Source organism: Manihot esculenta, chromosome 18 (genome assembly GCF_001659605.2).
Source record: "Manihot esculenta cultivar AM560-2 chromosome 18, M.esculenta_v8, whole genome shotgun sequence".
Classification (NCBI taxonomy): Eukaryota; Viridiplantae; Streptophyta; class Magnoliopsida; order Malpighiales; family Euphorbiaceae; genus Manihot; species Manihot esculenta.
In genome coordinates this window covers 15,249,391-15,275,789 of record NC_035178.2, presented here as the reverse complement: position 1 = coordinate 15,275,789, position 26,399 = coordinate 15,249,391, and the positions used below count along the sequence as shown (strand labels likewise).

Below are 26,399 nucleotides of genomic sequence, written 5' to 3'. Positions count from 1 at the left end.
TAAGCTGACAATATTACCGTCTAGGTGGACAACTGCGCTGAAATCTCCGGCCTATTATATAACCTTTCGTAAAGGGTAATCGGTTCTAACTTTTATGGTGTGTGATTCGAAGTGTGGTCGCAACTTTGTGGTCAACATGGGGACTGCAAATGCAAATTTTTCAAAAGGAGGGTAATTCAACTCTATCCCTTTCAGAACTTAGATGGCATAATATACTGCGCTTTTTTCCCCAATGATTTTGCGAATGAACACTGAGCAAACTGTTTCCTGTGTCAGAGACAGATATAGAAACAAGATTTTACCTTCGACATGCGGGCTTAGCAATGGAGGAGATGTTAAAAGGTTTTTTAGATTTTTAAAAGCCTCTTTGCACTCTTCCCCCATTCAAATTTACTTTTGCCTTTTAAAGCCTTGGAGAACGGGAGACACCTTTTGGGTACTTCCATATTTTGGATAGTGTTGATCTTCTCATGCCTTTACTCTGAAGGTACACTTGTCATGGTTCGGTTTCATGCCCACCTTATCCAAGATGTCAAAGACTTTTTGTATATCCTTCGGGTGGTTTTTCAATGATCGTCTTTTTACCACCATGTTGTCCACGTATACCTCGACGGTTGATCCCATTATGTTCTTAAAGATTCCTGATACTAACCTTTGGTATGTGGCTCATGTATTTTTTAAAACAAAAGACATTACCTTGTAACAGTAAACTCCTTCGTCTGTTATGAATGCGGTATTCTCTACGTCCTCGGTATCCATCATAATTTGATGGTATCCTGAGATGGCATCAAGGAAGGAAACTACCACATGACCCAAAATTGAGTCCACTAATCTATCGATAGACGGCAATGGGTAATGATCTTTCGAACATGCTTTATTTAGGTCAGTGATATCTATGCACATCCTCCACTTTCCGCTAGCTTTCTTCACTAGGACCGCATTGGCCAGCCATGTGGAGTACTAGACTTCCTATATCAATCCAACACTCAAAAGATTATCAACCTCTTTTTTGATTACTTGCTATCTCTATGGTGCAAACTTTTTTTCTTTTATTGGACTGGTTTGACGTTTTTATCAAAAGATAGCTTATGGGTGATAAGAGTCGAGTCCACACTCATTACCTCCTTTAGAGACTAAGTGAAAGTGGTTACTTGACTCTTTAGTAACTCTACTAGACGAGTCTTTGTTTTATCGATTAATGTAGTGCCGAACTATACCTTTTGCTCCTTGCCTGTCTAGACCTTCTCTATCGAGTCTGTCGGTTCTGGCTTTACGTGAGACTCTGGTTTCTCCAGCAAGTTGAAAGGCATGGTTGCTTTCCCGAGACTTTTACTAGGTGTCATAATCTTCTTTGACCATCCTCAGATTGCCTTGGACTATTATGATCTCCCTTGGAGCTGGAAGCTTAAGACACATAGTACCCATGTTAATAACGATGCCATGGCAGTTTAGGATCGAATGGCCGAGTATGACATTGTATGCAAATAGGATATCTACCACTGCGAACTCTGCATACAACTCTCATCTATACTTTTCATCACCCATTACAAAGGGAAAGTTAATGGTACCCAACACTGCCCCAGTCTTATATCCTAATCCTACTAAAGGATATAAAACTCTGACAAAACTGTTTTTATCTAAATCTAATTTATTAAAAATATTTAAGATGAGAAGGCTAACAGAGCTACCTGTATCCACTAATACTTGTCTTATCTAATACCAATTCAAGAGGATCTTAATGACCAACGGATCATTTTGAAAGAATCTAATCGCTTTGTCAGCTAGATCGAGCATCACCTCCTGCTTGGTCCATGGTTCTTGATCGACAGATAGGACATATTCTAATACCCACTTATTTTTTTCTTTAGCCATATCAAGTCCTCTCGTAATAACATGTACAATTTTGGCCATTTTAAGAGATAGATGGGAAAGATTTTTCTTTTAGAAAGAAAGAAAATAAGAGACCGATTTTACCCAAATGAACAGATAGAGTTCAATGGATTCTCTCAGTAATGGAACCAAATGATATTGTAGAGATTAGATTGATGACGTGACCGGAATGGAGTTGTACTGTGATTGGATAGAACCTGCAAAGAATAGAATGTGAGGTGGTGGTGAGTGCGCACAGCACCCACTTCAACGCTCAAGTCAGTATATCGAATGATAGAGAAAATGGATTGCTTAGAGTTTGAGTAGTATTAGAGAATAGTCTATCTTTACCTCTAGGATTCTTCTCATTTTATAATGTAAGTGAGTGGAAATGAATATAATATTTTTCGATAATTTGTTGGTGATGTGACCGGTTGCTTGATATGGGACATTGCCAGCTAGATTGGTAATCCCAAGATTACAGGTGTAATGAGATACGCTAGATTGTCCCTATTAACGGTAATTTTATATTGAAACTTGCATTACCGAGAGAAGAACGAGTCTTGATGAGAATCCGGATATTACGGTGTCGCATTTCTTATTCATTAAGTTCTTGCCACGTGTACCTATCTCATAGTAATAGCTCATGACTTACTTTGAATGTTTGTTATGTAGTATCACCAACCAACTTGGTTAATGGTTATTTTAGATTGATTTGAATATTTTATTCAATTTATATAATTTTTTATTGGTTAACCATCAAACAATCATTTTATATTCAATTATACATCCTAAATTCTAACTTTATCTTTTCTTCATTACTTTTTGTATTTAGTTTGAATATAATACTAATTAGATTTTTTTTTATCTCTATTATAATTAGAAATGAAATATCTCAGTTTAATTTTTCTTTTTTTATTTTTCCATATTTTTATCGCTACAATATATTTTATAAATATATTATTTTATTTTTTTATAATTATTTCAAGTGCAATAATTTTTTTTAATTTCTATAAAATTAAAATTAATCACATTTAAATTATTTTAATTTTTAATCCATACAAAATTTAAAAGTAGTCGGGCTTTTAAAAAAGTTAAAATATTGTGCAAAATATATTTTATTTTTTAATTTTTATAAAATTAAATTAATTATATTTTTAAAAATAATTAAAATAATATACAGAACATATTTTAATTTTTCAAAAAAAGTCTCATAATCTAAACTCATTAAATTAAAGTAAGCTGTCGTGATAACCAATTTCTGAATCCAGATCATTGTTTGATATTAAATCATAACTGTTTCTAACAGTTACCAATGTGAAAAGACAAAAAGAAAAACGTTACCCAAATTGTTAAGCAACAAAAATTAATTCCATTACGTAACAAATAACAACCACAGAGTTTTCAGAACTGTTAGCAAACATTAATTTGAGAATTCCATCCATTTCAGAAATATAAACTCTTTCATATATCTAAATGTAATTTCATTTACTTGCATTACAATATATGTGTAATTATGGAGTCTAAACCTATTTAACTGCTAATTAATGTATGATCTATTTGGCTCATAAGTAAGGTAAATTATCCAGTACATCACGTGTATATGTACTCTCAATCACATAAAGTTAGTATTTGTTTGAATCACAGAGAGTGAGACCCATTCTTTATTAGTAAGAGAGCATATGCACCGGGACCACTCAATGATTTACTTTCGAGTAGAACTTTCGCATCCGAGCATATAGAATTAAAGCCAAGGTAGAGCCAAGAAAACAAAGTGAACCCCAGATAATGAAAGTGGTTCTATAGCATTGCATCCCCATGCATTTTCCATCTTCATTACCTTCCTTGTGATAAACAAGAGCAGAAAAATAGCCAAAAAAAAGGAACCAATTGGGATATTAGCAACCACAAGATTATGGTTGATGCTGAAATTCTTGGTCCCAAATAGCTCAGTTGTTGTTGATACTGAAATACAAGTAATTGCTCCTGTACAGATACCAATAACAGCTGTGCTGATGTAGAGAGAGATGTTGGATTTGTTTAGAAGAAAGAAGAAAGCTCCAGCCATTGGAGTCATTAGTGCAGCTATAGAAGTTGGTCTTGAAATCAAGTGCTTCCTCCTGCAAAATCCAAATAAAATTGAAATGGAAATGGGAAAATTTTTTTGGCCTTTTTGGACAAAGAAAAGCAACTAAAGTCAATATGTTTCTTAAATTTCTCAACTTTAAGACAGTACTATGTATTAATTAGCACAAAAAGTAAGTGAACTCAATAAAATCCCAACTACCCATAAAAGGAGAGAGAAGACAAGAGGAAAGCAAAGGAAAAAAATTCTAATGGATCACTGTCAAACATGTGAAAAAGAGAGAGAGACTTTGAAAAGAAATTGAATTTTACCTTGGGAAGAAGTAGTCCACCAGAGATGGAATGAGACGACCAAAGAAGCCAAATGAGGAAGACAAAGAAACCAGAGAAGAAGTTCCTGAACATCCACGAGACTCGGCTATTTGTCCAAGGTTGTTCAAATACACAAGCCCAAGTGTTGCACCACATAAATATACAAAGAAATATAACCAAAAATTCAACCTCGTTAACATTAATTTCACTCCAATTTCTTCCTTCACACCGACTTCAATGGCTTCCCTTGTGTCATCTCCTTCTTTCACCCCACTCTCCATTCTTTCTGCATCATCATTCTCTTCTGCAGTAAAAGTATGCACCTTTGCTTCTCTGTTTAACATCCATTTTGCTGCTAAAACTTCTCTGATCTTCACTGCCAAAGGGATTACAAGGGGAGCCAAGAGAAATCCCACAACACCAATTGCATTAACCAAAGGAGACAACCCACTTGCCATGGACTTCAAACTCGTGATCACAGCAAAAATTCCAGTGACTATTGTTATAATAAACATTACCATGAACCCACTTTTCATGTTCTTGCTATTTTCAATATCAACAACATCTCTGACTACTGGTGCAGCTAAAACACTAACCAGAAATGGTAAGATGGAGTTAAGAAGAAGATAGGCTTTAGCTCTTTTGTCAGGGAAAGAAAAGAACAAAGCATCAACGAGTACTGTATATATCTTAGCACTTAATCCTTGATAGCTGGTGGATAATCCCACGGCGAGCTGCCGATCAAATGGGAAATTGCGAATGGCAACTACATAGCAAACTGTGTTGATCCAACAGATGCTGTTTCCTGCTACAACAGTGAGTAAGAAGATATGGGTATAGGAAAGAGAAGAAATATAACTTGTTAAGAAGAGATATTGAACTCCATAACCGATCAAACCAAGAGTAGAACCGATCAAGAGAACAAGCCATAAGGGAAGATAAAAAGCAGCGATGCCTGAAAAGAAACCAAAAATTTTCCCAGCATCTGAGGCAAAAGCAAGATTGTTAAGCTGTAATTGAGACATGGAGAGAAGCTGTTTGAGTTGGGATGAATATGCAGGAAAATTTGTGTTTGTTCCATTTACTGATTGTAGCCATATGATACCCACAAGGCTTAGCCATTGGCGAGCTCTAGGAGAAGTCATGGCAAGGAGAGAGGAATGATCAATTTTGCACTGGATTACCTATGTGATTTTATACAGAGAGAGGAAAATATATATAATATATATTTTGAGACCCATAATTTTCTTTTTATTATTATTAAAATTCACTTGGAGGGCTTTCTTTTTTCTCCTAACCGTTATAAACCACGTGATTAATCTTGTGATAAGCTATTAAGAATGGACAAAACTTGTATTTGCTTAAGTGAGAAATGGATTCAAGAGATAATAGGTAAAAAGGAATACCAGACCTGTCAAATCAATTCAATTATAGAACTCATCATAATTAATAATTAAAAAAATTTACATAGAATTAAAATTAAAAATTTATCAATAAGTGTTAATGTGAAATAATATGTGGAATTGAGAGGGAAATGTGAAAGAAAAGAGAATATGTGGTGTTTCACAAACCACACTAACCTTTACTATTAATGGTGATTGTGTGTGTATAGGTTGATGGTTGTAAGCATTAATATGCAATAAAAATATATATTAATATGTAAACATCCTAAAATAAAAACAAAGACACGATGCAAAGCAGAGTGGGCTCTCTCAAATTCTTATATGAGATGACAGGGTGGCTTACAGATTGACATGGACTCCTCTAGGATGACAAATAAGTAATTCCAATCTAGATTTACTTAAATGTGAAAGTGAAAATTCAGAAACTAGTTGGATATTTTCAGTTTCACTAACATTTCTTTTTTGGAAATTTATTATGAAACACTTATTAATTTTAAAAGTATCTTAAAACATTTTTAAGATCTTATTACGTATTTATATAGTTCACGCTTCGGTTCAATTTTTTTAATTAATTTCAGGTTAAAAATTGAAAATTTATAAAATTTAAAATTAAATAAAATTAAATAAATTAAATCGATTTAATTTAATTTGAATAAGAAAATTTTTTACTTATTTAAAGAAAATTTCTAGTGTATCCAACTATATAATGGTGATGTAAAATTAATTTTCCCTGAAATCAAATTCTCATAAAAGGAAAAATGGTTGAATGTATAGTAATTGATATTAATCCGTGACTTATTCAACATTTACACTTATAAAAATAAAAATTAAATATAAATTAATCATTATAAAATTTATATTTTATAATTCTAGTAAAATATTATTTTTTTAATTAGAGTGCGAAACTTAAATCGAATAAATCTCTTATTTACGTGTTATTTTTAAACCGAATGAAATTTTTAATTAGATTAAGATCGAAAGGTTAATACTTAACACTATAAATAAGAGAATGATCTATAGATTATTTAATTTTATCTAATGCATTGCAATTTTATAAAGAGGAAAGAGATTTCAATTTAAAGTGGAGAAGGGCTTTGCACATATAATTGTAACTCTTTGAAAAATTGAATATATTGTTAAATATATTCTAAATTTTAATAATTATACTATGAATTTTTTAAATTAAATAAAATTAAACAAGTACAATTTTATTAAATTTGAATATAATTAACAATAAGTTTAAACTATTTTTTATTTTTTTATAAATAATAATAATATAAATATAAAAATTGTTACAATTTATATAATAAATTAATATGAAATAATATAGATATTTAAATATATATTTGATAAAAAAAATTTATCAAAATTATTTTTTTTATCTTTAGTCTTTATGTTTTTATGTTTTAATCACGCCAAGCAGCAAATAAACGGCAGTTATAACAAGAGAATGAAAATCAAATTCGTAACTTCAAAATAGAGTAAGATACTTTAACTTGGCGGAGTAAAAGCACTAGACAAATCTACTCTTTACATGAGTCATTTAACACCGTCACATTTATTAAAATAATATTTACTATCTAAATTTTATAAAGTTGTCATTATATTAAAATAATAAAAAAAAAACAACAGAAAGACTATGACACGGATGCGCTCTGAGTTTAAAGGGTCAACAGATCCATTCCCCCAAAAATTCTAATAAGTCCCACCCATGTACGTCATCGTTTTAATCGTTCTTGTACCATCCCTAGTTCTGATAGAGAGAGATTTTAGAGCTGAAATTGGCCATGAAATTTAAGATCATTCTGAGCCACGCATCCATCAAATGGGTCCAATTTAAAACGACGTGTTTCGAGTTAATCTTACGAACACGAACGTATACGCTGACATATGCAGGGAGAACATAGATATTTATATAATTAGGCTACGTTTATTAAATTAAAAACTTTTTTAATTTTTAAAATATAAAAAATAAATTATTTTATTAAAAAATTTTATGAATGAAATTTTCATTATTATTATCAATAAATTTTAAATTTATTTATAAATTGAAAGAAAAATAATTTATTAATAAATATAAAATTCGTTAATAAATTCGTTGATAAATTATCATCGAATTGCAATATGTTAGTAAATTTATTAAAAATTTAAATAATTTTAAAATAATTATTATTTCAATTAAATTGTAAATTTTATTATTAATATTATTTTTTTATTAATTTAATAAGATTTAAAATTATGTTATTATTATTAAAATTTTAATTTATGTCTAATATTTATTAGAAATATATAAAAAGTGAAAGAAATCAATAAAAAATAAAGGAAAAAAAGAAAAAGAAAGAAAATGATAGAAAAATAAAAATTATGAAAAAAAGAAAGAAAGAATAAAAGTAGGGTAAAAAGGTGATTAGAGAGATGAAGAAAAAGAAAAATAATTAGAGAAGAAAATAAATGAATAGAAAAAATAGAAAATTATAGAATGAAAAAAATGACAGAAGAAAATAATACGAGAGAAAAGAATATGAATGAAAATTATATAGAAAAAGGAAGAAAATAAGAAAAAAGAAAAAAATTAATAGGAAAAGAAAATGGAGAAAGTGAATGAAAAATTATGGAGAAAAGTGAAGAAAACAATAGAAGAGTAATGAGAATGAGACAAACAAAAAGGATAAGATATGAAAGAAAATAATAGAAAAAATAAAAGGAAAAAATTATGAGACCAAGAAAGTAAATAAAAAAAATTATAAAAAAAATAAGAAAAAAAAATAAAAAAAAATAAAATAATAAAATAAATAAATGATTAAAGGAAAGAATGTGATATTATATTTATAAACACGTTAAAAAAAAGTTTTTTTTATAGAAATTATCAATAAATTTGAAATTTATTAATAAATCGATTGATAACCTAAAAATTGTAGATTTTAAAAAAAGTGAATGCAGAAATCTTATCCGAATTTCATTTTAAATTTATTGATAAATTTATTAACGGATAATATTTATTAGTAAATTTAATATTTTTTATTTAATAAATTAATCATAAAATTTGATAATAAATTTTTAAATTTATTCGTAATTTTTTGAGTTATTAATGGATTTAGAATCAGTAATTTTTTAAATATATTATTAACAGATTTAAAATTTATTAGTAATTTAAATATTTTTTAAAATTTATTAATTGATTAAAATTCATTAATAAATTATCAATATATTTATTACAAGATTTTAAGTCCGGTAATAAATTTTAATATTAATTATTTTATATATTTATAAATTATTAATAAATTTTAAATTAGTTAATAAATTTTTATATAAAATTTTTTAGATTAAAAATTATGAACGCATTTTTAAATTAATTAAAAATATTAATAAATTAAAATCTGTTAGTAATTCTACACTTTTTTATAATGCAAGATGCATGCACGTAACAAACAAACAATTCAATTGTTTGGCCAAGTCAAAGCAATTAGTAGAAGTATCTTTTTTTCAGATTGTGGTCATACATCGTCTCATTATGCAACCTACTAAATAGCTTACTTTCACATCATAACTATCTATATCATTAATTTGATTTATTCTAATAATTTTTTTTAAAACTAAAATTAGAAATTAAGAAGTAAAATCTGAAATTTTTTAGATTTATCCAAATACACTTACCACCAGTTAAGTCTGTAAGTGTACTAATAATTAAAATATATATTTCTTGTCTGTTATATTTAAATTTGAATTCCAATATTGCTAATATTTTATTAAAGGAAGTCTGAATTATTTTTAATGTATCAATTAATTTTTATATCTATATAAATATATCAAAGCTTCTCCATATATAAATCACACTTAAAATTTTTATTTTATTATATATATATATAAAATTTGAACTTCTAACGAAACCTTTGAGAGGTCAATTTCAATTTAACTAACGTGACCTAACAATATTATTTCTTAATTATTAATTTATAACATAATTTTGATTTAATAAAACATAAAAATGACGTAGCTAGAATACATTTCATAAAAAATTTTTTAGATATTGATGTAGCCAAAAGATAGAAGTATATCATGATTGATTAGACCTATAAGAAAAAAAATGTGAAATAGTGGAACATTGATGATGGATATTTAAGGCAGTTACGTCGATGATAAGTCAATATAATTAATGGATAAATATAATAAATTACTTTAAATTTGAATAGTATAAGAGAATAGCGTATATTTATTTCTGTAATTTTTCTCTTTTTATACTGTAAAAAAATAAAAATAAATATAGTATATCCCAATAATCTAACGATAATGTAGTTGGCTGCTTGATAAGAGATATTGCCGACTAATATGTTGGTGATCCCATGATCACTGGTGTAATGGAAATATATTAGATTGTGTCTAATAATGGTAAGTTTGTTCTGAGACTCATCCTATGTAGAGGAGAGTGAATCTTAATGATAAATCGGGTGTTTGAAATATCCGTATCTTTCTTTTCTCGAATGAAATCATATTTCCTACTTATTAGATTCTTACCACATGATTTATTCAGTAACGGCTTATAATTTATTTTAAATAATTATTATCTAGCGTTAAATATAATAGCTAGTTTTCATATTTAAATTAAAAATTAAATTAACTTAAATAAATTTGTAAGAAAATAGAAGTTTGTCTTCTAATTTTCTCCCGTTCTTCTTTTATTTTTTCTGTGGTTTCTGCTCCATTTTCTTATTCGTAACCGTAATTTATCAAAAACCACAAGAATTACAATTAAAAAAAAGTGTCCAAATCCACAATAAATAAGTCCAAATGTGAATTTTTATTTTTTTTAATATGAATAATTTAGTATCAAATTTATTAATTTAACTAATTTATATTTGTATCGAATAAACTTATTAAAATAATAAAATTTAATTTTATTCATTTTCTCAATTAAAACTCTGTTTATTAGTCGAGCGAATGAATAAGAATGAATTAAAGGGAGACAATAATATATTTGGAAAACTCAACTTATATAAGTATAAGACAATAATAAAAATAATTTATTTATTTATTACCTCAAAATAAAATCTATCTATCCTTAAACCATATTTAATAATTACTTTCAGAATTAAATATGAATTAAAATTTTAATTAATTTATATTTAAGAAATAATAAAATATTATTCACATGACCTAGGTGATGGATATTCGTACTCTGTTATCCTTAATAGATGTGATTAAGCTTTAAGCTCATAAATTACAATTAAAATTAGGTTCGTTGGCGTAAAAAAAAAAGAATTTTCATATTTATAATCTAAAATTTTAATTTTAAATAAAAAATTTAATTTTTAAATTTATTAGAATTATAATAATTTTTTAAATTAATTTTCATAAAATTTAAATTAACTCACATGATAGACGATGTGTCATTACTTTTATTGTATAATAATTTAATTAATTTGAATTAAATTTTGATTAAAATTTTAAACTCCTAAATACTTAAAATTCTCTATTAAAATTTTTATTATTTTAATATTCAATGATAAGAGAATTAAGTATTTTAATTATATAATTTAAATTTTTCATGTAATTAAAAATAGAATTTTAATTAAATTTAATATTAATTAATTAAATTATTTATGTGGTAAAAATAATAATATATAATATATTCTATAAATTAATTTAAATTTAACGACGGATCAAAAAACGAATGCCATAACATAGGAATTAGGATGCTTGCAATGCAATACTTCTCCTTCCTAACAAGTGCTAACGGTCTATTAAGGGCCTATCGTTAAGATTTTTTTTTTTTTATCAGAAATAGAAAAGCAGAATTTAAAAATTTTTCAAATTTATTCAGATTTATTTATCATCAAATTACTACCGAATTATATGTGTAGCTACTATTTTTAAGACATTTTAAAATCGTAAATTTAAGGTAATAGAAATTTTTTCAACTTATACGCTGTATAAAATTAATTTAAAAAATTATTATAATTATAATAAATTCAAAAATTAGAATTTTTTATTTAAAATTAAAAATTTAATTTATAAATATGAAATTTGAACCAATAGAACTTAAAACAATTGAAGTGTTGATGGGTTTAATATTTGATGTGGTGTTGACAAATGCATGGCTTGCATGTTAGCCAGAGGAATTGGGAAAAACGCTTACACCATACCTGAATGGCATCTAGCAAGAGAAACGCAAGCCAGCAATTAAGAGTCGGTAACGTCCCTCAAGCTTCGCACCAAAGATTTCAGCGATACTTGAATGCAGTGATAAAACTCCGGCAATCAAAGTCAATCACGCCTTCAACCAACAAATGCAGTCGGCACCCAATCATCTGCTTAAACTTACCCCATATGTGAGTAATATTGTTTGATTTTTATTGATTTTCAAGAATTTATTAAAAGGAAAATGCCTACTGTATATATATATATATAAATAGTCTGATCCTAAATTCATTGTGATTCTGTCGCTAGCACAAAAGAAGATTGGTACGAAGTTGGTCGGATCATTATGAATTGCAGGACTTATGGGTCTGTTGGAATTTATTGAAGAATTTATGGATTTATTAAATGGAAAGTGCCAAAAAAGGATAAGATTTATACAAAAAAAAAAGTATAAGATTATGCAATTCCATAATCCAACGGTTTGGTTACACATGTCTACTAATATATAAATACAATTATATCAAATTAGAACCTGCATTACATAATTTTAGTATTCTTGACCTAATGGCATGATATTAGGGTTACATGCAATTACTCGAGTATGACTTGATTGCAGGAGTATAACTTGCTAGTTACTTAATGAGTACAATTACATCAAATTAAAATCTGAATTATATAATTTTAATATTTTTAATTTAATCACATGATAATAGAATTATATACAATTACTTGATTATGGCTTGATTACACGAGCATATCTTGGTAACTGCTTGTATATGAATACAATTACATCAAACTAATTACATAAGTACGGTAATTTTGACCTAATTGCATGATATTGGAGTTACATAAAAAGTTATTATGGCTTGATTATGCAAGTATGACTTAATTATTGTTACTTATGTATGAGTGTAATTATATCAAATTAGAACTTCAATCACATAATTTCAATACTTTTGATCTAGTCTCATGAAGTTAGAGTTACATGCAATTATTAGAGTATGGCTTGATTACATGAGTATGACTTGTTATTTACTTATATGTGTTATAATTATATTAAATTAGAGCTTGAAATACATAATTTTCGTATTTTTGACCTAATTGTATGATATTAGAGTTATATGTAATTACTTGATTATGACTCAATTACATGAATATGCCTTGATAATTATATGTATATGAGTATATAATTATAACAATCCACTATTGGCATTAGGATCCAGATCAATTTAAAGTTGCTGAAACTTATAGTAAACCTAATGTGCATCGTGCATACCTGATAAAATCTCAGTATAATCTCAATAACACATATGAAAATGCCATCATCAATAAAAACTCGGCATGTATAAAGTTTTCGAATATAGTCATATCCTCCTTTAAAATATAGTCATATCCTCCATCAAATGTTCCATGCATTCATCATATACATGACTCAAAGTTCAATAAAATATAATATAAATTAAAAACTTTACATACATTGTACATCATATACAATAAACTGGGATCAAACCTATACTAAGGGCATAGCATAATACTAAAAGCATAATTTAATTTACATGTCCACCACATATTCTATTACATTAATAAAATTTTACTATATCCCTATGGCCTTTAGCTCTATCTTTGAACCTATATACCTAGGAGTTAAGGAAAAAGGGATAAGCTATATTGTTCATGTGAATATAGCACATCACAAATAATTCATATCATAATGGACTTGTCATTAGTAGCCTTTCATATATCCAATGGTTCTCTACTAGTAATGGTAACTCCTGAAGACTTCACCTTAAATCACAAATATAATTTCATAGTATTAGAGTTATAGAATGTGCCAACCTAGTCTTTACATATCCATGATCACACACCATAAATATCATTACTAAAGAGCTAGTGGGTCATTCAAATCCACCATTCAACCACAATTAAAACAAATGCAATGCAATATATTTGTGATTCTAATGCATACAACTTAGTATAAATCATGGTATTCATGATATATGAGTATACTTAATTTGAATTTAAATAAAATAAGTTTATTTCTACTCATCTTCTTTTGCAGACACAATATATTTAATGTCAATTCATAGTTATCTCCTTGTTGGCCTCGATGGTCTCTCAAATCTGATCCTACTCAGATAGATCCAAATGAGGGGTCAAGATATATAATTTAAAACTCTAAAACTACTATAAGAAATTCCTAAAAACATACAATAAATACATAGAAAAAAGTACTAAAAAAGGTCAAATAAGAAACTTTAAGTAGCTTAAAGTCATTGTATAAAGGCAAAGTCAACATTTGGAAGTACTTGTTGCTGCCAAAATTGGCTGTCTCAAAGTATAGGTTTGGTTGCGGAACTTTGACCTTTCTGATTATTGAACCTAATTTTGCTACTACACAATATGTTCAAAACTCAAAACAACCCAGCATTAGAGTTTTCAAAACTCACAAACCATAATAAGCACCTTAGAAAAAACTAAATATGCATAAGAATTTGCCTTCAAAATCAAGTTTTAAGAAATCATATATTCATATCACACATATCTCTTAAGAGATCACAAAACACATTTAATCCCACATGCAATAGAAACTCTAGGAAGCATAAACTCCTAGTATTTACCTCACGATTACCACATGCAAAGTTCTATCCCAAACCAAATTCCAAGCAAGCAAGAGAGGTCTTAATCTAACATGCAAGAGAAAATAGAGATTTTAATGACTTAAAGTCAAAGATTAAAGGCTGTGGGCTTACCATTCAAAAAAATGTTAACAAACCTTTATAAATATACAAGAGATTCACACATGGAAGAAAGAAAAGATTGCAAGACACATAAATTCAAGACAACCAGGTCAAAGCTACTAAACAAAGCAGTTAAGAATTCCCTAATTTTTATGTTGAACGTGAATTAGTGGCTGCCAAGGTTATGGATTAATTTATGCCATGTTCTCCATTTAGTTAATTATATTTCCATGTTCTCCACTCAAGTTAGTGGTTTCTCCTAATTCTTTAATTATAGAAGGGTGTTCCTCCATATTGAGTTCAGGATTTTCAACTTCCTTATTTGTAGGAAAAGATTATCTCTTGCCTTTAGTATTTAAGGCCAGCAAATCAATAAAGGAGACATGTTGAAAATTACCAAAATTTGTTGAGTTCTCAACTCAAGAGATTTCAAGTTCTCTCTAAATGAGCTTGCAAAACATCCATAATAGGTCACAATAAGAAACAACCTCTTTCTCTTCCCTCCACTAATTCCTCAATTCTACTGCCCTGACCCTTAACTCAATCCATTTTCCCAAATCCAACTATTTTGGTATCATAGCCTAGCTACGGGAGACCCAATCCAGCAGCAACTTAAAAAAAATTCTCATCTTATTCCTTGAAGAATAGGCTGCCAATAAAGCCAAGTAAGAAGAATTAAATTCTAAACTGGAGAACCTCACTCAAGACCTTGTTAGTGCCAAGCAACTCATGCCCACATCAGATGGCAATACCCATAGTCTTGCTTCCAAATCAAAAGGAGTAGCTAATTCCACTCTTTCAAGATCTGATTCTTCAAGTACATAGTTGTGGTGCTTAAATTCACCTTCCCGATTTAATGGACAAGAAAATCTTTTGAGTTGGTTAAATCATTGTGAGCATTTTTTTTCAGACATCAACAAATGAGAAATGATGAGAAAATAATCTTAGCTTCATTTTATTTGGAAGGTATCACTCAATTTTGATTTATTTAATTATTGAATGATTATCCAGAACCATCATAAGAAGAATTCAAATAACGATGCCATCTCCATTTTGGTCCTCCAATTTGTAATAATAAATTGGGAGAATTAGTCAAATTGAAACATACCGTGTTAGGTTATCAAACCCAATTCGAAGCCCTTACTTATCAGGCCAGATCTTTAACCCAAACCTCAAAAGTCTAACTTTACATTACTGCGCTACAAGAATATATTGCTGTGAAAGTCGAATTGTACCACTTATAAGATTTAGCCACCACCATGAGTATAAACCACTTGTATGAAAGGAAGAGACTCATGAATCGATCTCCAGTTCAACCAATTCCTAATCGGCAACCACTTGACCCTCCACCAGTAGCATCGAAGTTGTCCAACTCTAGAGTAATCAAGCAGCTCCCCTCTACCGAAATGGATGAATGAAGGAGATGAGGCCTTTGTTTCAACCGTGACGAACCATTCAGCTATGGCCATCATCTAAAAAACTCTTCTAACTTGACCTGGAGGAAGACGAGGGAGTCTTGGAGGAGTCTCTCACCATGATTGATATAGACTTAACTCTGGCAATATCTCTAAATGCGACTACGAGTATTCAGTCTCCTTAAACCATGAAATTGGAGGGAACTTGCAATTTGAATCGAGTTTTTATCCTAGTCGATTCTAGCAGTACCCATAGCTTTATGGATTCACAGTTGCTTCATAAGCTACATGTTGAGATAAACAAACATGATGGATTAAAAGTGATAGTGGAAAATGGCGAAACAGTGAACACCCTAGGTACATGTTGCAATCTTTTTCTCCATCTAGATACACACTCTTTCTCCACTGATTTATTTGTTGTGTCCTTAAGTGGTTTTGATATCATTCTAAGAGTAAATATGTTAAAACCATTGGATCTAATTCTCAGGGATTTTTTTTCCTCATATGAAGATTACATTCATAAAATATGGCCGAAATATTGAACTGTAGGGTATTTAGCCACCTGCAATGGATCACAAAAAATCAATCCATTCTCTCTAAGAGCCAAACGTCCAATTGCAAAAATTCTTGATTAAATTTTCTAAGGTTTTGTTGGAACCAATAGCCCTTCCACCATATAGACATTGTGACCACCAAGTATTGGAGTCGAATACCAAACCAGTAGTGGTATGCCCTTATCAGTACCCACATGCTCAAAAAGAAGAAATAGAGAAACATTATTTTTCCATGCTACAACATGGCATAATCAAACCCAAAAGATTGCCTTTTTTCTTCTCCTGTCATTTTGGTTCCTAAGGCAGATGGTTCATGGTGACTTTACGTCGACTATTAGGAGCTCAATTCTAAGACAGTTAAAGATAAATTTCCAATCCTAGTAATTGATCACTTTTGGAAGAGTTAGGGGGCACATTTTTTCACTAAATTGGACTTATGATCTGGATATCATTAGGCCTAAATGCATACTCTAGATATTGAAAAGACTACCTTTTGTACACACCACAGCCACTTTGAATTTTTAGCATGCCATTTGGACTCACCAATACCCCCTTCAACATTTCAAGCTTTTATGAATGAGGTATCGGGCAATACTTATGCAAATTCATTTTGGTCCTTTTTTATGATATTTTGATCTTTAGTAGAACATAGGTTGAGCATATGGAATATTTGAAAACAATGTTTCAACTCATTGCTCATCAACTATTTCTCAAGAAATCAAAATGCTCATTTTCATAAACTCAAATTACATATTTGGGACATATGATAACAGCAGTAGGAGTTCAAGCAAATCGTTCTAAAATTTCAACCATGTTGGATTGGCTTTAATCAGCTACAGCACGGGGGTTGCATAGATTTCTTGGTCTCATGTGATATATTAGAAATTTGTTTTCAAATATGGCATAATTGCAGCTCCACTTATTGAAATGCTATGAAAGACTTCTTTCTATTGGATATGAAAATCTCTTCAAGCATTTGATGCATTGAAATAGGCTATAACCACTACTCCCGTATTAGCTCTACCCGATTTTTCTCAACCTTCATGGTAGAGTGTGACGCTTCAAATTTCAAAATAGGAGCAGTTATGTTACAATATACAATATAATAGGCTAATAGCCTATTTTAGTCGAACTATGAGAAATAGCTAATTGGGCTAGTTAAAGCTATCAGACATTGGAAGTCGTACCTATGGGGCAGTAAATTTTTTCTTTGCACAGACCCTTACAACCTTAAATTTTTGTTAGAACTAAAAGGTTCTCTCTTCCACCCAAGAACATTGGGTTAGTAAACTAATGGAGTTTTCATTTTTGATGGAGTACAGGCCGGGAAGACATAACATAGTGGCTGATTCTCTCTCCCATCGAGATGAAGATTTATCGGTTTTGATGGCCATCAATGCTGCAACTCAGTTTATTCGATGCTATTAGACATGAGCAGCAACAATCCTATGAAATTCAACAAATATTTCACCTCATTATTAATGGCACAACTACCCCACAATGGAGTTTCAAGCAAGATATTATGTCTACAAAAATAGAGTCTATATGCCTAAAGATTCTCCATACATTCAAGAAATTCTAGCAGCCTTGCATAACTAAGGACATGAAGGGTTTCAGAAAATATTGTATCGTATCACTTGCGATTTTCATTGGCAAGGTATGAAAAATCACTTCAAAGAATTTTTTTTTTTCGGACTTGCACAACCAACTGGGCTTCTCTAACCATTACTTGCACCCTCCTAAATCTGGGCAGATATTACCTTGGATTTTGTTGAAGGATTTCCTACATCAATGAGGCAAGAATATCATCCTAGTAGTGGTAGATCAATTCTCCAAGTTTGCCCACTTAATTCCTCTTGCGCACCCTTATACGGTTGTAAGTATGGCATGCCTCTTCTTTGACTATGTTTTTAAATCACATGAGCTACCTGAAACAATGGTCAGTGATCGTGATGTTACTTTTACTAGTGTATTTTGGAGTGAATTATTTCATTTATGTGGTACCCAATTGGCCTTCAGCTTCGCATATCACCCTTAATCTGATGGGCAAATAGAGGTTGTTAATCATACAATTAAAACGTATCTATAGTGCTTCGTTAGTGAACAACCCACCAAGTGGATGGATTGGTTAGCATGAGCTGAATATTGCTACAATACCAGCTACCACTCTTCCCTAAAAGTCACATGCTTTAAAGTCGTTTATGGCGACCACCTCCCTATCTATTATCTTATTGTCCTGGCAGCACTAACATCAATGCATTAGAAATTTCTCTTCATAATTGAAATGCCCTGTTATCCACCTTAAAGCAAAATCTTACTTCAACATAACACAGGATGAAGCACTACTATGATGCCAATCATCTAGACATATAATTTTAAGAAGGAGCCAAGTCTTACTCAAGTTCCAACCATATCGCCAAATGTCTCTTGCTACAAGACAAAATAAAAAAACTAGCATCCAAATATTATAGACCATTCATTGTTTTGAAAAGAATTGGTTCAATGATATATAAATTGGATCTACCACCTGAATCCCATATACATCCAGTTTTTTATGTCTCCAAATGAAAAAAAGTACTTTGCAGGGGAACATTCTAGCAACTCTCACTCACACCTGCCATTTTGGACACTCGCAATCATGCTGGTCAACCTAAAATGTTGATTCATTGGATGGACTCATCACCCGCTGGTGCTTCATGAGAAAATATTTATCAATTGTAGCAACAATTCCTTGACATGGTGCTTGCAGAAAAGGACGTCAAAATGGGAGGGAGTAATGTTAAAAAACCTTTAAAATGTACAAGAGATTCACACATGGAAGAAAGAGAAGGCTGCAAGACACACAAATTCATTAAAACTAGGTAAAAGTTACTGAACAGTGCGGTTAAGAATTTCCTTTTTTTTTTTTTCTGCTGAATGTGAATTAGTGGCTACCAAGGTTATGGATTAAGTTTTTCCATTTTCTCCACTTAGTTGTTCTTTCATGTTCTCCATTCAAGTTAGTGGATTTTCCTAATTACTTAATTATAGGAGAGTATTTCTCCATGTTGAGTTCATAATTTTCAACTTTCTTATTTGTAGGAAAAGGTTATCGCTTCCTTTTAGTATTTAAGGCTAGCAAATCAATAAAGGAGACATGTTGAAAATTGCTAAAAGTTGTTAAGTACTCAACTTAAGAGATTTTATGTTCTCTCTAAATGAGCTTGCAAAACATCCATCATAAATCTAAAAAGGAAACAACCTTTTTTTCTCTTCTCTCCACTAGTTACTCAATTCTACCACCCCGACCCATAACTCGATCCTTTTTTCAAAATCCTATAAAAAATCCACTTGAAGATTCAAGAGTATAGATTGAAAGGGAGGATGTGAAAATTAAGAAGAATTGGATTCCAAGGTTTGATATTTAACTCAATGAAAACAGACTTTAAACTCTAAAGGATTTAAGTTGTAAAAAATCCAAAACAATTGAAAAAAGTGCACTCACTCACTTTTACCCTAAACTAAAGGCCTTTTTATAGGTGGAGTGGAAAAGTCTCTTTTGGCAATTAAAAGGCTATATTTAGCGGCCAAACATTAAAATATTTTAAAATTATTTTTTTATACACATTAAAATACACTTAAAATTCATTTGAAAAAAAAAATAATAATTTTACCATTGCTTAAAATTCTCGGTCCTAAGATTCTACAACAAATTAGAATTAAGGTGAATATTATAATAATTATAACAAATTAGAAGTCAAAGTATAAAATTTCCATAATTTTGACCTAATAGCATGAAATTGTAATTCTAATATGAGTGTACAATATTTAAGCAATTCATTCATTTGATAAATTAATTTAAATGAGAGTTAAATTTCGAGGGAAATTTTATTAAAATGAAGGGGTTAAATTTCGTATAAAAAATTATTAATCAAATGATGAGGTTAAATTCCAAGTAAAAAAAAAAATTAATGAAATAGTGGGATTAAATTTTGAGTAACACGGATTAATTGGGAAAATACAAGGTTAAATTTTTTGAGTGGAGTTAAATTTCATATACCACAAATTAATTGATGAAATATAAAGATTAATTTGTGAATAGTAAAGAATTAATTAAGAAGTATAATTAAATTTAGAGTCAATCAATAAAAAAATCTTAGCGTTTTTAAATTTTTGTAATTGCACCTTATACTAATTTAATTATTAATTAAACTCTAAACTTCATATGCTGTATCAAATATACTCTACCGTTACTTTTGTCTTATGTATTTGATGTGGCTGAAATGAAATTGCACTATGATTAGTCAACCTGTAAGAAAGAGAATGTGAGGTAGTTGACGCCTACAGCAACCACTCCTACGTTCAAGTTAATCAATTGAAAAAAAAGGTGAATATAAGAAATTGCTTAGAACTTAAGAATATTTGTCTAAGAATTGTGTATCTTGGTCTCTCGATCGTTAGTTTTATATTACAAAAAGATAGAGTTAATTATAGCATTTTTTAAAAACCTGGCTGGTGTCGGCTAATTGATAGGAGATCCCTCCAGCTAATTGATTGAGGATTCTGTGATTACAGGCATAACGGGAGTCTACCTACTAACAGTACTTTATATGAAGACTCGACCTATTTAGAAAAGAGTGAGTCTTAATGAAGAACTGGGTACCACGGTGTTCGAATCTTCCTTTCCACAGGGGGGACCGCCTATCGGCTTATTAGACCCTTGTCACATGGCCCTGTCTTATGGTGATAACTCATGACTAATTTTGGACAATTGTTGTATTATATCAAAGGTCCTTCCATCGGTTTTTGATTCTTTAGATTTGAAGGTGATAGTTGTCTTTATGATCTTGGACACATGGCATATCTAAATTGACTTTCCACACTCTCATCGCTCTGCCTGCCCTTGATGATGATTGCTTTATGGCTATAGATTAAATAACTTGAAAACAATAAACCAAAATTAACACTGAATTGTTAGCCTTTGTCTTTTGGAACTAACACCTAAAGACTCACCTAGCAATTACCCACCTTTTGGCGCTTTTTGGTAGATCATTGTCTCTGTCTTTTAGGACTAACATCAAGGACCTGCCTAGTAGTTACCCACCTTGTGGTATTTTTTTTGTAGAAGATGCCTTTGAAACTTTTTGTGAAACTGAACTAATGCTCGGTCGCATGACCTGACGGATACCCACCTTATGGCCCAGGCATAAAATACCTTAAACTTTTTGCGAAACGGGCTAACACCCGGTCGTGTGGGTTGGCGAATGACTACCTTGTGGCCTGGGAATGGAATGCCCTGGAGACTTTTTTGTGAAATGGGGCTAACAACCGGTCGCATGGCCTAGCGAATGCTTGCCTTGTGGCTTAGGTATGAAATACCTTAGAGACTTTTTTGTAAAACGGGACTAACACCCAGTCGCGTAACCTGGCAGATGCTTGCCTTGTGGCCTGAGCATGAAATGCCTTAGAAAATTTTTGTTAAGCGGGACTAATATCCAGTCATGTGGCCTGGCTAACACTCGCCTTGTGTCCTAGACATGAAATGCCTTAGAAAATTTTTGCAAAATGGGGCTCACACTCGGTTGCATGGCCTGGCGGATGCCCGCCTTGTGCTATGGGCATGAAATGCCTTGGAAACTTTTTATGAAGCAAAACTAACACCTGGTCACGTGGTCGCCTGATGGCCTAGGCATAAAATACCTAAGAAACTTTTTGCGAAACAAAGCTAAAACTAAATCGCGTGGCCTAGTGGATACCCGTGTTGTGGCTAGGCATGAAATGCATTGGAGACTTTTTTGTAAAATGAGGCTAACACTCGGTCGCATGGCCTGGCGGATGCTCACCTTGTGGCCTAGGCATGAAATGCCTTGGAGAATTTTTTGTGAAGTGGAACTAACACACGGTCACGTGGCCTACTAATGCCCGCCTTATGGCCTGGCATAACATGCCTTATTTAGCAGTACTAACATCTGGATTATGGCATGGTAAAATCTGCCTTGTGGCGTGGTATAAGATGCCTTGTTTAGAGGAACTAACACTCGGATTGTGGCCTGGCAAAACCTGCCTTTTGGCTTGGTATAAGATGCCTTATTTAGTAAGACTGACACCCAAATTAGGTGGCCTAGCGGAACTCGCCTTGTGACCTAGCATAAGATGCCTTGTTTAGCGAGATTAACATCTGGATTATGGCCTAGCAGAATCTGCCTTGTAGCCTGACAGAATCCGCCTTATGGCCTAGCATAAAATGACTTGTTTAGCTGGACTAACACTCAGATTATGGCCTGGCATAAGATGCCTTGATTAGCGGGACTAACACCTAGATTATAGCCTGGCAGAACCTGCCTTGTGGCCTTGCATAAGATGCCTTTTTTAACAGGACTAACACCTAGATTATGGCCTCGCAGAACCCGTCTTTTACCCTGGCATTGGATGCCTTGTTTAGCAGGACTAACACCGGAATTATGGCTTGGTAGAACCCGTGTTGTGGCCTAGCATAAGTTGCATTGTTTAGCAGGACTAACACCCGTATTATGGCTTAGCAGAACCCGCCTTGTGGGTTAGCATTTGATGCCTTATTTTAGTAGGACTAACACCCGGTGTAACGACCCAAAAATCGGACCGCTACCGGCGCTAGGATCCAGATCGGCTTAAGGCCGCCGGGACCCGTAGCAAGCCAAACATTCATTCTGTGAACCTGTTCAATCCCATACATGATCAACAACATACACAAAAATTTTGAACTTTTCTTTCCATTCATTCATTCTTTCTTTCATTCACCAAACTCAACCTGTGCATGCACTATACATAAACATAATCATAGACATTAACCCCTCTTTGGAGTCTCATCAATGCCCCAATGGGGTGACATAACATGAATTAAGTTTGGTTTACAATAATCATTAATAAACATTAGGATCATGTACTAGAAAGGGATTGACATACAACTATGGTCAAGTACAACTCTAAACTTTCATAAACATCATTACATTACATTCAATACTATACTTTTACATGACTATACTAAACATAACATATTAACATTTATCATGTCCACACAAGCTATTACATAACCATAACTTCATTACTCTTGCTGACCTCCTGATCTACCCTGTACCTGCAAGCCTGGGGATTAAGGGAGAAGGGTGAGCTATAAAGCCCAGTGAGCAGAATAATTAAACATTCATTTTAAATTTCATGCTTTCATGAGATGCAACACATCACAAACAATTCACATCAACGATGGTGTTGTCACCGATAGTCCTCTACATTCCAAGGTGCCGGGACGTAGAATGGGTCAACCGGTCTTTCTCTTAAACATAACATATCATAACATTCCAACATGCCGGGACGTAGAATGGGTCAACCGGTCTTTCTCTTACATAGTGCCGGGACGTAGAATGGGTCAACCGGACTTCCATACCATGCCATACCGTATCATATTGAGGACTAAGGATCATCCAATCATCCATCCACATCTTCATCAATTTATGCAATGCAACATATTCGTGAATACTAATGCAAACAACCTATAATATCACATGGCATTCGTGATGCATGAACATGCTCAAATCAATATTTAATTGCTTTAAAACATAAGTGTTTATTCCACTCACCTCTGGCTGAAGCTCTACTGACTCTGAAGCGACTGACTCACTGCTGGGGTCCTCGGTTCCTCGGGTCCGAACCTACACAGGTGGACTCAAATGAGGGACCAAACATCTATGAACATGACTCTAAAATACTCCCCAAAAACCCCCTAAAACTCCATAAAACAATCATAGAAAACATGCAAAGGAGGGCTGAACAGGGCACTTTCGGTGGCAGGTTCGGCGGCCGAAAGGCCCTCCTGAGCCGAAAGTCATGCACCTTCGGCGGCACTTTCGGCGGCCGAAGGTTCCCTCCAGAGACGAAACTCATGCATGTTCGGCGGCACCTTCGGCGGCCGAAACTCCCTTCCAGAGCCGAAAGTCCACTTTCGGGGGCAGGGTTCGGCAGCCGATATATGCTACCACAGGCAGGTTAGGCGGCCGAAAGAGCCTTCGGCTGCCAAACCTGGTTTCTCCCAAAAGGGCAAAAACTCAGCTCAACATGCATAAACGCCTCCCAACTCATTCAATCATGCATTTTCCTATTCAAAAACATGCATGCTCAAGCATACAAGCTCCTAGGGGCTTCAAACTATCCTAAACCCCATCTACAACACATCAAACATGCATATCCAACATACATTGTTCATAAACGCACAGTAAACCCATAAACTCCACATAAACCTACACATGCATTTCTACCCCAAGAAACTTCATAAAACTTACTTAAAACATGAAAGGGACTATAGATCTACTCTTACCTCTTGTAGAACGAGAGGAGAGACGATCCAACTCGGAGATGGGAGAGATCCGCTCTTTGGTCTCCAAGTTTCCAAAACTTGCTCTTTTGCTCAAATCTCTTCAAATCAACATAAAGCTTGTTAAAACATGAAAGATCGGAGGAAAAACATCAAAAACGAACCCTAGGAGAGCATGAACTCACCGTGGCCGAAAATGGGGAGAAAACTCGCCCGTTTCGGCCATGGAGCTCTTATATAGGGCTGGCAGACCACCTTTCGGCAGCCGAACGTGCCTCCACATCTCATGTAAGTTCGGCGGCCGAACATGAGGTTCGGCGGCCGAACCTTTAAACTCGCGGAAGCCTAACCTGCCCCCCTAAGCCATCCAATGTTCGGCGGCCGAACTTGAGGTTCGGCGGCCGAACCTGGAAATGCCTCCTTGGTCCCCTTTCATTCAAAACTCAGTTCCTTTCTTACTTAAAATCATTAAATACATTAAAACATTTTATGAAAACATGATTTTACCCTTCTAGAGGTCTCTGACATCCGAGATTCCACCGGACGGTAGGAATTCCGATACCGGAGTCTAGCCGGGTATTACATTCTTCCCCCCTTAAGAACATTCGTCCCTGAATGTTCACGAAACAAACACATGGCATAGCATAAAACACAAACATTCATACAAAGCACATAAAACTCACCTTAGAAGAGATGAGGATATTGCCGGAGCATAGACTCCCGTGTCTCCCAGGTACACTCTTCGATGTTGTGGTGATTCCAAAGGACTTTCACCATCGGGATTTCCTTGTTCCTTAGCTTTCTGATCTGGGTGTCTAGGATCCGCACTGGCTGCTCAACATAGGTGAGATCCTCTTGCATCTCCATATCAGGCTCACTAAGAACCTTGCCCGGATCTGACATGAACTTCCTTAACATAGAAACATGGAAAACTGGATGGATTCTTTCCATTGAAGCAGGCAAGTCCAGCTTGTACGATACATTCCCAATCTTTTGCAAGACTTCAAAGGGTCCGATGTACCGTGGAGCTAGCTTACCTTTCTTTTCGAACTGAATCACCCCTTTCATTAGAGACACCTTGAGCAATACCAAATCCCCCTCCTGAAACTCTACTTGCCTTCTGCGGATATCTGCATAACTCTTCTGCCTGCTAGCAGCAGTCTTGATCCTTTCTCTGATGATGGGCACCACTTTGCTGGTGATCTCTACTAGCTCAGGCCCTGCCAAGGCCTTTTCTCCAACTTCTTCCCAACAGACAGGCGACCTGCACTTCCTTCCATACAAAGCTTCATATGGGGCCATCCCGATGCTAGCATGATGGCTGTTATTGTAGGCAAACTCCACCAAAAGTAGATGCTGCCTCCAAGAACCACCAAAATCCAGCACACACATTCTGAGCATATCCTCTATTGTCTGGATGGTCCTCTCTGATTGTCCGTCCGTCTGTGGATGGAAAGCAGTGCTAAAATCCAACCTGGTACCCATAGCGTTCTGCAGACTCCGCCAAAACCTGGAGGTGAACTGGGGCCCTCAATCAGACACTATTGAAACAGGAACCCCATGCA

The 26,399-nt window shown here is 32.7% G+C and overlaps 1 protein-coding gene across 1 annotated transcript; it reads right to left on the bottom strand.

The window, feature by feature from the left end:
* Positions 1-3,316: 3,316 nt before the first annotated feature.
* Positions 3,317-5,464, bottom strand: LOC110606307 (protein NUCLEAR FUSION DEFECTIVE 4). Its single transcript, XM_021745054.2, is given in 3 exon segments — positions 3,317-3,748; positions 3,751-3,989; positions 4,267-5,464. Coding segments are annotated over 3 exon segments (1,566 nt in total). The 5' UTR covers positions 5,412-5,464; the 3' UTR covers positions 3,317-3,566.
* Positions 5,465-26,399: the final 20,935 nt, after the last annotated feature.